The sequence below is a fragment of the Phyllobates terribilis genome, unplaced genomic scaffold, assembly GCF_046119375.1.
Source record: "Phyllobates terribilis strain yellow unplaced genomic scaffold, ASM4611937v1 Scaffold_11__3_contigs__length_659146591, whole genome shotgun sequence".
Lineage (NCBI taxonomy): Eukaryota > Metazoa > Chordata > Amphibia > Anura > Dendrobatidae > Phyllobates > Phyllobates terribilis.
Genome location: NW_027362771.1, coordinates 489020516 through 489036474, shown reverse-complemented (window position 1 = coordinate 489036474; position 15959 = coordinate 489020516). Strand labels below are relative to the sequence as shown.

Here is a 15959-nt window from a genome sequence, read left to right as displayed (position 1 = left end):
AAATGTTGTGATTCTTTAAAGATAATTCTGGCGTAATCTCGTTGATGAATCAGGTCCATGAACTGTTAATTGAGCAGAACATTCATATGTGTTAAGGAATTGGGAGAGCGAGATGTCAGCTGAATAAACGCAGAGCCATCAGCAATCTTATATGTATGGCCAGCTAAATACATTTTATGGCACTATCAATGCTGATCTCAGCACATAAGGGCAGAGGCGAGGACATCTGTGGGGTGATCAACACCCATATCAGACATGGGTAGACAGAGCTTTCTTTGTACTCTTAATACATAGGCTGATATACTAGCATAAACCTTATAGATGTGTATATTTTGAGATATATAGAATTTTAAAATGAATAAGTTTATTTTAAATATACAACTATATTAAAAAGATCAAGAACCTCTTGACCCACGAAAATGGAGCACACATAAACAGTACACTACACACAAGGGAAAATAAACTAATTGTCAAATGTAGGTCTAGCTGATACCCTAGACCTAACCTACCCTTTCCCTACCTCACAGCGGAGGTTGGCACCCTTGGGGGAATGTTGTGGTGCCCCCGCTCCTCGGCGACTGACCCTAAAGGTCCCTGGCTCTCCCTATAAATGAGGTGATATGTCCACAACCCTAGGCTAATACATCAAAAATCCTCAACGCTAAGGGAGGTGTAGGTGTTATGACAAAAAATATTTGACTGATACACTGATATTATTACCTGATCAATCGAAAAAGTCACAATCCACTGGATAAAAACCACATACCCAGCAGCTGTTAATTATTCAACCATATTAAGAGAGTGTAGAAATCCCAAAAGATCTCTTTTTGATAAAGTGCTTAGTGCGTTGGTATAATATGGTGAACCCCTCCAGGTATAGGAACACATATTTTAGATACAGTACAACATGTTTTGATCATGTCATGTCTAATGGTAATTCATAAAAAGATATAAAAAGATTTCCTTTATCATATACTCAATGATGGCATCATGAGCATTAATATAGCAAATTGTACTCATCCAGTGAGATGTGCCTAACATCACAGGAATGCCTCTATTGTCTCTACGCGTTTTGCCCCAGTGGCTCCTCAGGAGGCCCAATAGTTTAAGATGTCTTTCCATGTGGGTATCATGATAAGTAGATAAGGCATTATTATTAGCATACCTGCCTTATCTATTTATCATGATACCCACATAGAAAGACATCTTAAACTATTGCAATAGAGGCAATAGAGGCATTCCTGTGACGTTTGGCACATCTCACTCCATGAGTGCACTTTGCTATATTAATGATCATTATGCCATCATTGAGTATATGATAAAGGAAATCTTTTTATGCCCATTTATGAATTACCATTAGACATGACATGATCAAAACATGTTGTACTGTATCTATATATATAATCGTCTTATCCCGTCTGTCTGTCTGTCTGTCTGTCCAGGAAATCCCGCGTCGCTCATTGGTCCGGCAGCGGCCAATCAGCGACGCGGGATTTCAGAAAAAAGATGGCGGCCGTTAGCGGCTCATCTGCGGGACGGAGATGCAGCCGGGAGATGACCGGCGCGAGGCATTCATCTCCCGGCCGGTAGCAGCAGAAGGACCTCGACCGCCGGCACCGCTGACCTCCATGCGAAAGGGAGGCCCGGGGAGCGGCACTGCGGGTCAGGATACTTCTGCTGCGAACAGCCGCTCATCTCCCGGCTTCTCGCAGCAGAAGTGGCCGCACAGGCAGCGGCGCTGACCTCCATGCGGCTAGGGTGTCAAGGGAGGACCGGGGAGCGGCGCTGCGGGTCGGGATACTTCTGCTGCGAGCAGTCGCTCATCTCCCGGCTTCTTGCAGCGGAAGTAGCCGCACAGGCAGCGTCGCTCCCCGGTCCTCACCAATACGATTCGCTGATTGGTCACGGCTGGAGACCGTGACCAATCAGTGATCTTGGCTCAAAAGTTAAACACCGCTGTGCTGATTGGTCGCGGCCGCTGCCCGCGACCAATCACCGATCTTAGCGCCACATTTAAACACTGCTGTGCTGATTGGTCGCGGACGCTGCCCGCGACCAATCAGCGATCTTGGAGCCACATTTAAACACTGATGTGCTGATTGGTCGCGGACGCTGCCCGCGACCAATCAGCGATCTTGCTGACACATTTAAACACTGCTGTGCTGATTGGTCGCGGACGCTGCACGCGACCAATCAGCGATCTTGCCGACATATTTAAACACTGCTGTGCTGATTGGTCGCGGACGATGCCCGCGACCAATCAGCGATCTTGCCGACAAATTTAAACACCGCTCTGCTGATTGGTCGCGGCCGACCGCGACCAATCAGCGATTTTGGGGCCAAATTTAAACCCCGCTCTGCTAATTGGTCGCGGATGCCGGCCGCGACTAATCAGCAGTATTGGCGCCAAATTTAAACCCCGCTCTGCTGATTGGTCGCGGTGGCCGGCCGCGACCAATCAGCGATATGGGCGGCAAATTTAAACTCGCTCTCCAGTACTCAGTAACACGGTTCGCTGATTGGTCGCGCCCAGCCGGCCACGATCAATCAGCGACTGCCGCAGCACGTCCGCGAATTGGCGCCGGATTTTAAACATTTAGGCCACCGTCGGGAGATCAGCGGCGACGCAGCCGAGAGATGAGCGGTGCCAGCCACTCATCTCCTGGCTGCACGCAGCACAAGTACCCCGACCGGCGGCCTCGCTCCCCGGTCCTCCCTTCACACTTGCCATCGGGAGATCAGCGGCACTAGCCGCTGATCTCCCAACGGTAGACGCATGGAAGTCAGCGGCGATGCAGCCGGGAGATGACTGGCGCTAGCCGTTCATCTCCCGGCTACTCACACCGAAAGTACCCGCACATCAACGCCACTCCCCGTTCTCAGTAACACCGCAGCCGCCGCCCGCGACCAATCAGCGATATGGGCGGCAAATTTAAACGCCGCTCTGCTGATTGGTCGCGGTCACGACCAATCAGCGATTTTGGCGCCAAATTTAAACCCCGCTCTGCTGATTGGTCGCGGTCGCACGCCACGACCAATCAGCATTTTTAGCGCCAAATTTAAACCCCGCTCTGCTGATTGCTCGCGGTCGCCGGCCGAGACCAATCAGCAGTATTGGCGCCAAATTTAAACCCCGCTCTGCTGATTGGTCTCGGTTGCCGGCCGCGACTAATCAGCATTATTGGCGCCAAATTTAAACCCCGCTCTGCTGATTGGTCACGACCGCCGGCCGCCACCAATCAGCGATTTTGGCGCCAAATTTAAACCCTGCTCTGCTGATTGGTCGCGGTTGCCGGCCGCGGCTAATCAGCATTGTTGGCACCAAATTGCCGGCCGCGACTAATCAGCATTATTGCCGCCAAATTTAAACACCGCTCTGCTGAATGGTCCCGGCCGTGACCAATCACCATTATTGAAAAGTAAGAATCTGGCACTCCAAATTTCAGTGAAAAGATTTCAAAAACAATTTTTTATTATCATGATTCATTAAGTTTACGTTTCGGCCTCATTCGGCCTTCATCAGAACTTGGTTACCCAGGATCTGCCCAGTGGAAACAAGGAGAGTCAATGAGTGGCAGGGTTATATGGAGGAGAAAAAACTATCGATGCTCAGCAGTTACTGCTTAAAGCGCTTGGGGAAAATCACTACCGTGCTTTGTGTAAGGCGCATTATAACTTTTCATAAATAGGAGTGGAATCCTATCTGAGCACCCATAAGCTTAGGAGTGCCACGTATCTCCCCTTTGGCGCCAAATATAAACACCGCTCTGCTGATTGGTCGCGGTCGCCGGCCGCGACCAATCAGCATTATTGTCGCCAAATTTAAACCCCGCTCTGCTGATTAGTCGCGACCGCCGGCCGTGACCAATTAGCGATATAGTCGCCAAATTTAAACACCGCTTTGCTGATTGGTCGCGGTTGCCGGCCGCAACCAATCAGCGATTTTGGCGCTAAATTTAAACACCGCTCTGCTGATTGCGTCCGGTCTGCCACATACATATTCTAGAATACCCGATGCGTTAGAATCGGGCCACCATCTAGTCTAAAATATAAGTGTTCCTATACCTGGAGGCGTTCACCATATTAGATCTATTATAAATCTGTCAAACCGGATAACAGTAGTGTGTATATTTATACCAACACACTAAGCACTTCATCAGAAAGAGATCTTTTGGGATTTCTACACGCCCTTAATAATTAACAACTGCTGGGTATGTGGTTTTTGTCCATGAGTAATTCTCTATGTATAGAAAACAGTCCACCTTATGATTTTGAGAATCACCCTTTAATTATATAGTTGATAACTTATTAACCAGTCCAACCACTGGGACTTGCACTGACAGGCAGAACAGGGATTTTTTTATCCCAAAGGAGGTACTTTTATCCCCATTAAAATTGAACGGCAAAGTTCATGCCCAACTGCTGCTTCATTTATTTTTTTGTGGGACTGCCAGAAAAAGCTGAGTGCTGCACTCAGCATGCCCATAAGGAATGAATGGAGTGGCAATCGAGCATGCGCACTGCCACTTCATCTTGTAGAGCTATGATAACTTGTTTTCACCAGACATCCCCTATAAGTTCTGAAAAATATTGACTAAAGAAAGTATATATAAAAAAAACCTGAAGGATTATACAGTAACAAAGAAATTCACCTGGTCTTATAAGGGTTTAAAAGAATGTCTACCAAAAAAATACATGACTTGTATCAATGCCTCCTTCTGATATAATCTCAGTACCTGTACTTACATAGAAGTAAGTATTGCTTTTTCATTCACTAATAATAAATCATGGACCAAATAAAAAAGTCACCAGGAGTCTAAAGAAAAACTCAATCCTAGAAATCCATAAACTTGTATTATTATTATTGAGATGTTGTCTTTCGATCACTTCTTTAAAGTCTTTATATTGACATTTAGAATAACCTTCCTTATCTACACCTCCGACCTTCCAACAAGTGCCGATATAAGAAGCCCTTCAGTATGAAGCTGAAGGAGCAAGGGATGGCTCTAAGTGCATTATTATTCTGCTCTGGGCCTGCAGATCTATAATTGTTTAACAGTGCTACTTCAGGAGATTACATTAAATTCCCAGATTCATCCGCTTTCATAAAATGTAACGTTGTCACCATATAAATCAGTAGACAGCACAATCCCGCTGTGTCTCAAGAGCTCCGCTCTGTAGTAAAGCCATTTACATTTTATAAAATCTCATTGATCATATCTTTCTATGCGAGTACGGTTGTTTTTGGTGTTTATAAGTAGCATATAGTTTCATGTCTTGAAGTATATTGCCAGTTTGTGCTTGTCATAAATACACTCTAATTTCTCATATTTACCAGGCAGAGGTCGTAGTGGTATCCGGGCTTTGTTTGTCGCACGAACAAGGTACGTTTTAAATAATAGATCTTGGAATAATAATGAGTCCACAATTGGATGAGTTAAAAAAAATATTCCTGTGCTGATCTTATAACTGTGCCCCTGCTATATACCCTTATGTACTGTGTTAGACCATGCAGATCTGCTCCAGTTCTTGGTTGGCATATACCACAGTTCCGTCCAGGTAAGGAAGCATAGGTCAAGTTAGATAAGAGAGTATACAGACGACACAGCAGGGGCTTGCAGCTGTTGCTTTCTGAGGTAATTCATTCCACTGCCTGTTTTATCACAGGAGTGAGTATTTTTGCCATGTTGTCAATCCTGTGAGCTCATCATAAATCAAGTCAGTGGTGCAGAAGCACCGGCAGCAGATGAGACGTCACTGACTTGATTTATGATGATATTTGAGGGCTGGAGAAGTGGCAGAAACACTCACTTCTGTGATAAAACTGGCAGGGAAACGTGTTACCTTAGAAAGCAGCAGATACAAGCCATTTGTGTTTTGTCCATATACTCACTTATAATAAGTGGTCTCCTCCCCTGGCCAGGAGCTGTGGTATATGCCGATCAAAAACTGGAGCAGCTGTGCATGGCCAAGCACAGCAAATAAGACAGTACATAGCAGGGACACATTTATAAAGTTATATCAGCACAGGAACATGTTTTCATAACACATCCAAATATGGAAATTATTATTCCAAAGCTCTATTAATTAAAATGCACTTTTTTTGTGCCACATCCACTTTACGTCCCTTTGCCTGATAAAAAAAAATGTGTCATAATAGTCTGTGGGGCACTGAAGCTTTAATGGGAATGTGTCATCAGAAAATGCCTTATAGTGTAAAGAATGTTTTGTGTTTAGTATAATGTTTAAAAATTGTTGATAATGTTTTTTTTCAGATTTCCATATCACTATTTTACATTAAAAAAAAATGAGGACTCGCAATATTCAGTGGTCAGGATGTTTTGTACTAGACTCACACGTCCTATTCTATACAGTAGACTTTTCAGTAGTCTCTATCATCACAGAAATGATGACAATGACAGGCAACACCTCTGTACACAGGAGATAACACAGTATCCACCATTCACAATAGGTGATGACACAGGTCAGCACCTTCCCCTCCCTGCACAAAGACCTTTGCCCAGATTACAGCATGCCCAGCTTATATTTCTATACAATAAGTAGGCTATGAGTCAGTCTACTGCTGCTAATGTCCATGGGAAGAAGAAGAAATATGGGTCTACTGCTACACCTAACTCCCAGTGTGAAAACTGCACGATCTTATATTTGTTAATGTAGGTAGTGTTATGAAAACTAAAAATATATATCATTTAAAAAAATACATTTAATATAAAAACCTCATCAAATTAAAAGGTCATTTTCTAATGACACACTAACATTAAAGTAAATTGACACATACATAAGGACTGGAGTCCTGCTATTTCAGCTCTCTAGAGCTTATAAATTGTAGGGAGCACAACATTGAAAAGCTTTTCTGGCGCGGATTTTCAAACAAAGTACACCGGTCTCATCAGGTCTAAAAGATCTACTTACTAATGCTTGCAGTTTGTATTGTGAAATCAGTTCAATGATCCCAGATTTTTTTTCTATAAAACTATAAAAGTGAACAAATGGAAAATAGTCCAATGTAATACTACAAAAAGTGACATTTTAATAGAGCTATCTAATTTCTCGGATATCTAATAGATATGATAAAAATATATATATATATATATATATATATATATATATATATGTATACATATATATAAGTTATATTAAGTGTATAACCCCACCAACCACAAGTGCATGACCTCAGGCTATGTGCCCACGATGCAGAAATGCTCCGGATTTTTTCCTGAGCGTTTCTGCATCTCCCTGGCAGAAAAACCGCATGCGGATTGTACATGCGGATTGTACATGCGGATTGTACATGCGGATTCTACATGCGTTTTTCCTGCCAGGGACAAGCGGAAGTGAAGCGTTCTTCACATGCATTTCCGCATGCGGGTTGTCAACTTGGTCACACTATATAAATCCATGCAAACGGCATGGATTTTATATAGTGTGACCTTAAAGAATGGTAAAAAAAATAAAAAATAAATCTATACTTACCTTCTGATGGCCCCCGCAGTCTTTATTCGCTCCGTCCTGGCTTGCCGGCAGCTCGCGGTAGACTAAAGGACCTGCCGTCACATGACTAAATGACGTCAGTGCAGGTCCTTCAGTCCACCGCAATCTGCTGGCAAGCAAGACAAGGAGACCGGGGGCCATCAGAAGGTAAATATAATATTTATTTTTTATTTTATTCTTTTTTTTTACAGGTACTATGGTACCCGGGTCCGGAGGAGAGTCTCCTCTTCTCCAAACCTGGGCACCATCCGCACATTGGAATGCTTGGATTCCGCATGTACAGATGCAGTGATACGGATATAATGCGATTCAATGCAAGTCAATGGCGGCGAAAACGCAGAGCTTCCGCAAAATAATTGGTAGTGCTGCGTTTTTTTCCGCAGCGGAAATTTCCGCAGCATGTGCACAGCACATGCGGATTATCATTGGGGAACATGGCAGGCCTTCTACCATGCGTTTTTAAAGCGTTTCTGCAGTGTTTTTGCCGCTGCGGAAACGCTTAAAAAACGCATCATGGGTTCACAGCCTTAGTAAAACTTTTCCCATAGACAGAAACCATCCTAAAGTGATAAATATTAGGAATTATATACTTGTAAAAAGATCACACTCTCTTGTTATGTGTTTTATATTCGGTTTGACTTGTCCCTACATCATAAGTTCTGATTGTGACAGAAGAGACAGCTAGTGATTTCTATTTTCATCTGTACATACAAAGACCGACAGCAGCAAGTTTTCATTCCTTCTAACCAAAGTAAAATGAAATTTCTCCAACATGATCATCCACTTAGAAGAATAACATGACTACAAGAGATTGCTTAGCGCAATGCATGTGACCTCCACCACTGGTAATTCAATTTGGGGATTGTATTTTGTCATGACCATTCTATCCATCATGAAATGTCACATCGATCAAATCAAGAAATTTCTGTATCAAGAATATAGTAATGATTACATTTTGTTTAAGGAACTATTTTTGGAATGTCGGCTCCTTACAGAGTCTGGATTAAAATAGAATAGGCTGTGTTTTGAGATTAGAGGTTAGTGCTGTGTATACTGTATATATAATTGTCTCTGTTGTATAACGAGCCGGCATAAGATGCTCTTAATAAGGTGCTTAGCTTATGCCATTGAAAACAGAAATAGACATTGGAAATTCTTGTTTAGTGTTGTATTTAAAAGCACAAGCCATGTGCCAATTACATATTTCACCACATAGGTGGCCAGGAAACAAAATATATAGAGTTGAGCAAAATGATTCGCAAGACCCTGGTTTCGTGGTCATATTGGTAGTCCATGGCTGCCAGACCAGAGCCCAGCAAACTGCCTCCTTCCTGCCAACATACTTGGCGCCTCTTCTGATTAGTAGGTCCATAGTGATGTCATGGTTGTGAAGTTTGGCTTACTAATTAGTCAAGGCATTGTAGATACTGGCAGGTAGAAGGAGGCTCGCAGGACTCTGATTCTGTGGCCACAGACTACCAACAGGATCACTGAATCAGGGTCCTGCAAATTTTTTTTGCCCAACTCTAACCATATGGTCACAACCATGGCAAGTGGGTGCTAAATGATGCTCTAACTGAGACCATGTAAAATCTCCCAGGGAGTCTTGCCAGGAGATACAATAAGTAGCTTCGGCCTAGTGTTTTGAACCAATCCCTGAATGAGGGTTCAGGGCACTGTTCATCAGGAACTATAACTATAGCCCTCTGAAGTGCCGTGTTGGAAGCACGTAACCGATGTCTTTCAATAAAAGGGTTATCTGTTCATCGCTCATTCAAGGTACTTGGTGGATACCAAAATATCTGTTATTTTAGAATGTAAAATATAAAGATTTGTTTTACAATAAAAACCATATTTCCTTTTGTGCTTTACTTTACAGTAATAATAGGTAATCAGCTGTAAACCCTAAATAATATAATATCGTAAACCTTCCTTGTGTTTACCTAAAGTAAAAGTTTGGGCAATGCCTTGACTATGCCTGTGAGTCTACAAGACTGCCGTCATTTTTCCTGCTGCCACCGAAGCTCTCAGTTATTCTGGTCTCAATGTACTGTACTTCAACTCTAGTCACTTTATATTTTAGAATACAGTTTAGTGTATGGAGTATGAAAAAGACATAGAGAAGCACACTGATCAACCAATACCTAACACAACTTCTGTGGGACTGTAGTAAAAGCATTGGGAAAGTGATTTACAGTCATTGAACTCTCCAGCTCTGTCAAAGGAATTCAGGCTCTTGTTATGGCCCCTTGGTAACCTCGTCCAAACTTAGAGACTTGCACCAATAATGTTTTTATGACATACCAGTGACATACCACTGCGACATGTCATATATCAATGTGGATTTTCCCTTTTAACAAACATCTAGCCTGAAATGTCAGACCACCAAGTGGATGGATGCAATAATGGAGAATTACTATGCAAAATGCACCAGAATTCTGGCCCAATTTGTGCCTTGTGCCATATTTGTTTTATACACTGAGGTTTTGAGATTTGTCCTACAAAGGGGAGTAATTTGATATAAAATACTGTGCTTCAAAATTCTGCCAAAAAATTCTGGCACAAAGTAAGCCAACAAATGTGTTGTATAAGACTAGACAGTCTAAAAAGGCACCAAATATCTCAACTAGCATTATCCACTGTGATAAATTTGGTGCATTTTAAGGCTGCCTAGTACAAGTTTGCACTAAAAATCTAAAAATTAGCCAGTTTTAACAAACCTCTCCCATTGTTTTATGTTTGGGAGGATGGTACATGGCTCAAAAAATAAGAGATGTTACAGTATACACTAGTGATGAGCGAGTATGTTTTGTTAACTCTTTCGCCGAGCTCGGGCCGAGCTCCGAGTATTTACAGCTGCTCGGTGATGTGTTTGAATCGCTCCCGTGTGCATGATTTGCAACTGTTTGACAGCTTTATTACATGTGAGGAATGTGTAAGAAATAGACATTCCTCACATGTATTAAAACTGTCAAACAGTCGCAAATCTTGCACACGGGAGCGATTCAACCATATCACCGAGCAGCTGTAACTACTTGGTGCTCGCCCAAGCATACTCGGCGAAAGGGTTAACAAAACATACTCGCTCATCACTACCGAGCAGCTGTAAATACTCGGAGCTCGGCCCGAGCGTACTCGGCTAAAGGGTTAACAAAACATACTCGCTCATCACTACCGAGCAGCTGTAAATACTCGGAGCTCAGCCCGAGCGTACTCGGCGAAAGGGTTAACAAAACATACTCGCTCATCACTACCGAGCAGCTGTAAATACTCGGAGCTCGGCCCGAGCTTACTCGGCGAAAGGGTTAACAAAACATACTCACTCATCACTACCGAGCAGCTGTAAATACTCGGAGCTCGGCCCGAGCATACTCGGCAAAAGGGTTAACAAAACATACTCGCTCATCACTAGTATACACAGCTTCTTCATGCCACGAATTTCAATAGATAGACCACAATGTATATGTTTTTCAAAGAGTTTTATTTTTTTAACTTTTAGGATAAAATTTAGGATAGGGGTTGGAGACGCAGCAGGTTTTCATGTGGATTGATAGGTTGGAAAATCCACAATGTAAAACAGTAACAGTAGCAGCATTGTGGGTGAAACTTTACAAAATCTCATCTACATGATGTGGAGAGAATCTTTAAAAATTGACCACAGCTACAGATTTGTCTGCAGTATGTCCTTTTATTCTGTGGATTACCACTGTGGATTTCATGCATTGCAATGCAGAGGGTGAATTCAGCAGTAAATCTGCAGCATATCCACAGGGCTGCACAAAATCCACTGCAGATGATGTCCATGTGGCCATAGCCTTGGGGTTTCATGAACAGCAATAGACTAAAAACTTTTCTATAAGTTCAATAAATGCATGTTGATCTATTTAGTTAAGTGTTGACGTGGTCATTCTGACTTGATTTTTTGCTTACTTTACAGGCTCCCTTTACCCTTCGGCCAAACCATCTGTAACTATTTTTAAAATAACCTTTTGGCTGGGTTATTTTAACAGCTGCATCAACCCAGTTATCTACCCATGTTCCAGCCGTGAGTTTAGGAAGGCCTTCCAGAACATTCTGCATGGTCGCTGCTCTCATAGGAGACAGGCTTCAAGTAAGTACTCTTCGGGATACATCCTGAGCAGCCCGGTGCATCGCAGTCCAGAGGAGCAAAGGGATGTTGTGCGAATCCCAGTAGGTTCTGGAGAAACATTCTACAAGATCACAAAAACTGATGGAGTCTGTGAATGGAAATACTTTTCTCCAGTGCCAAGTCCATCTTCTCCATATGGGCCACCAAAGGACATTTCAAACTGTTCAACAACTAGGACAAGCAGTAAGTCAATTTTACGGACCTGCTGTTGTATTGGCGCAGAAAAAAAACGAACGTGTCATAATATTCCTACAATTAAAATACATAAAATCTCCACAAGTGAAAATGGAGAACCTGTCTAAGAATAGGAGGACAAAACTATTGTAGTAAGCTCCAATACTCATAGACATGTGCTGCATGTGGAATGGGAGTGACCATGTATTTCTGTTCAATCTGGTTGTGCAAGTTCAATGGTTCGATTCCCGTCGACACCCTTTACATTCCATTGTATCTGAGCCTCATTTTAAGCATTGACTTTTTATACTCTCAACATTTTGAACCTCGACTCATAATGAACAATGCTGCTATAATTGCACCTCGGATGTGGATGCATGGAATAAAAACTTGCTTTTAAAGCCTCCATGGTGCTATCTTATTCCAAAATAAAGTCATTTGGAAATGGCAACTGAAACTAATTGGCCAACGCTGTACTATTTATGTCCAGTTAAGGTCTGTGTCAAATCGACATGTGCTGTGCACTCTGTACAGGTGGAGAACATCCAATTCTAGTTTTGGATGGTTAAGTTTCCATCTGCAATTCACTTGCAATAAACACAATCACAAACAATAGTGTCATTTGTTCTTTCAGCCAAACTTGTGTATCCTCGGTCATGCAAAGTTTTCATTATGAATATCTGTAGCGGGTTGTTAGAGAGTTCATCATCTGGACACTTTCTAAATTCCATATATGAAAGAACACAAAGTACAAATTCCTACAATGAAATTACTTGTCACGCTGGCAGAGAATTGCAAAATGGCACACAATTTATTCATCTGTGACTTTAAGAAAATTGTCTTTGCGAAAAGGGCATAGCAGCTGATAACATAACATAAGGATAAAATAGGAATGAATTCCAATTTACAGTATACCATTAGCTTTCAGGTGCAATAAAATAGTATGGGCTCATGCACACAGCTATATTACAACTCCATTCTGTCCTGACTAGTGATGAGCGAGCACTAAAATGCTCTGGTGCTCGAAGCTCGGGTCGAGCACATTGGAATACTCGGGTGCTCGACCCGAGCAACGAGCCCAATGTAAGTCTATGGGAAACTCAAGCATTTTTCTGGTGGTCCCCCCCCGGCGGTCTGCAGAAGGTCAAAAATTGCCCAAATTGATGGGAACGGTGCTCAATTAAACGTCAGGCAGGCAGGGTATATAGGAGGGTGCATGAAAAACATAGCAGGGCACTTGGAACACACTAGTGCCCTCCGATTTTCATGCACCCGTCTCTTTAAAAAAAGCCGCCAGGCAATTCATCAGCGGCATACACCGGTACCCGACAATTTAGAACAGAAAGAATAGAGCTTCACACATAGATTAGATAGATAGAAACATGTCAGTCACATATATAATAAGTACAGTGATAGTGTTGATTACTCTACTTGTCATTTAGTGTTAAAATAAAGGATTTATTAAAAAAAAGATTGGCGTGGGGTTCCCCTTAATTTTAGTCTCTAGCGGAGGTTAAGCAGACGGCTGGGGCAGATGTTTGAAGCCTGGGAAGGGGGTAATAGCCACGGAGCTTCCCAGGCTACTAATATCAGCCCCCAGCTGAATACCTAGCCTTTACTAGCTATTAAAATGGGGGACCCCCTCAAAAAAATGACGTGGGGTCCCCCCTAATTTAATAGCTAGCAAAGGCTAGGCAGACAGCTGGGGGCTGATATTAATAGCCCAGGAAGGGTGCCATGAATATTGGCCCCCTCCCAGGCGAGAAACACCAGCCGTCAGCCGCCCCAGAAATGGCGCATCCATAGGATGCGCCAATTCTGGCACTTAGCCTCGCTCTTCCCACTGCCCAGTAGCGGTGGCAGTGGGGTAATAGGGCTGGGGTTGATGTCAGCATATAATGCCAGCTGACATCAAGCCCAGGTTAGTAATGGAGAGGCGTCTATAAGACACCCCCATTACTAACCCCATAGTCAAAGTTAAAAAAAAACACAAACACCCAGAATAAAGTCCTTTAATTGAAATAAACACACAATTCTTTAATGTTCTAAATTAAACCATACTTACCATCACGCCCATTCCAGCTGAAGCAAACGATCTCCTGCAATAAAAATAAAAAAATAAACCAACCTCATCCTTACCTTTCCATGGTTCCCAGGACGGCTCCAGCTCTGCTACATTCACATCACAGGCTGGATCGCAGCAGAAAGCTGCCATCCAGCTTGCCATGCCGCAGACACTGAGAAGCGCAGGCATGCTTGCACTCCTCAGTGTCTGGCTGTGACGGCATAAAGATGAGCCAAGGTCATGTCCAATGAACTCAGCTCACCTCATGCACGTCACTGACAGCGTGGGAGAATTCTCCTGCGCTCATCGCATGCGCAGGAGAATTCTCTCACGCTCACCGCATGCGCAGGGGAATTTTCCCGCGCTGTCAGTGACGTGCATGAGGTGAGCTGAGTTCATTGGTCATGAACTCGGCTCATCCTGATGCCGTCACAGCCAGATACTGAGGAGCGCAAGCATGCCTGCGCTTCTCACTGTCTGCGGCATGGCAAGCTGGATGGCAGCTTTCGGCTGCGATCCAGCCTGTCATGTGAATGTAGCAGAGCTGGTGCCATCCTGGGAACCATGGAAAGGTAAGAATGAGGTTGGTTTATTATTTTACTTTTATTGCAGAAGACATTGGCTTCAGCTGGAATGGGCGTGATGGTAAGTATGGTTTAATTTAGAACATTAAAGAATTGTGTGTTTATTTCAATTAACCGGTTCCCGACCGCCCACTGTAGATAAACGTCGGCGCTTGCCGGGCTCTGTGCAGTGCCGACGTTTAAAAACGGTGGGTGGTCTCGCAGTGCTCAGGACCCCCAGGGTCCTGCAAGCACTGCGATTCCGGTGCAGAGCGTTAACTCTGACAGGGTACATCATCGGGACCTGATTAGATCAGGTCCCAGTGATGTTAACCCTTTGCTGTCTTCTATATGCTGTGATCTATAGTGATCGCGGCATATAGGAGACAGCAGGAAGAGAGGGGGTCGTCTTACTTACCTCCGAAGACCTCCGTTTCGTTTGAGGACCTGGGGTTGCTATGGCAGCTGGAGGTCACATGACCGCCTCCAGCTCTGCCATATATGGTGTCCTTCCTGTCTGACTTCAGCCTGTATGTAGCTGAAGTCAGACAGGAGACTCTGACTGAAACAGTCAGTGAAGATCTCATATAATGTAATATATGTGTATTACATTACATGAGATCAGTGATCAGAAAAATAAAAATTAATGTCCCATACAGGGACTAAGTAAAAATGTAAAAAAAAGTAAAAAAAAAGTTTTTAAACTATTAAAAAAAAAAATCACAAAATAAATAAAAATAAATAAATAAAATATTAAACCAATAAATCCGTAAATTATTACAAAACCAAAAAAAGTACACATATTTGGGATCGCCGCGTCCGAAACAACCCGAGCTATAAAATTGTCACACTAATTAACTCCTTCTGTGCACACCGTAATAAAAATAAATAAAAAACGGAGCAAAAAAATATGCTTTTTCATCATATCGCCAAACAAAAAGTGGAAAAAAATGCGATCAAAAAGCAGAATAGAAATAAAAATGGTACCACTGAAAACGTCATCTTGTTCCGCAAAAAAAAGCCGCCATACAGCTCCATCAGCCAAAAAATAAAAAAGTTATAGCGCTCAGAATAAAGCAATGCAAAAAAATTTTTTTTTTTTCTATAAAATTGTTTTATTGTGTGAAAGCGCCAAAACATAAAAAAAATACAGTAAGTGTAGTATCGCTGTAAACGTACTGACCCGAAGAATAACGCTGCCTGATCACTTTTACCACACGCAGAACGGCATAAAAAAAAACTCAAAAAACAATTCCTGAAGTGTTTGTTTTTGTTAACTTTACCTCCCAAAAAACGGAATAGAAAACAATCAAAAAATGTCACGTGCCCAAAAATGGTTCCAATAAAAATTTCAACTCGTCCCGCAAAAAACAAGCCGTGACATGACTCTATCGGCCGAAATATGGAAAAATTATAGCTCTCAAAATATGGTGATGCAAAAACTAGATTTTGCAAAAAAAGCGTATTTTAGTGTGTGACAGCTGTCAGTCATAAA

General features: G+C 42.7%; 1 protein-coding gene across 3 annotated transcripts in view; it reads left to right on the top strand.

Annotated features, from left to right (window-relative positions):
- ADRA1A (adrenoceptor alpha 1A) overlaps positions 1 to 15959 on the top strand; it is a 251406-nt gene that overhangs the window by 216354 nt on the left and 19093 nt on the right. For 2 of the 3 annotated variants that reach the window (XM_073653535.1, XM_073653536.1), the window contains exon 3: positions 11450 to 12287. In XM_073653535.1, coding sequence (XP_073509636.1) covers positions 11450 to 11964 — 515 coding nt within the window. In that variant the 3' untranslated portion in view covers positions 11965 to 12287. Of the gene's footprint in view, positions 1 to 11449; positions 12288 to 15959 lie in introns of those variants that run through there. The other variant, XM_073653537.1, reaches the window with a different exon arrangement.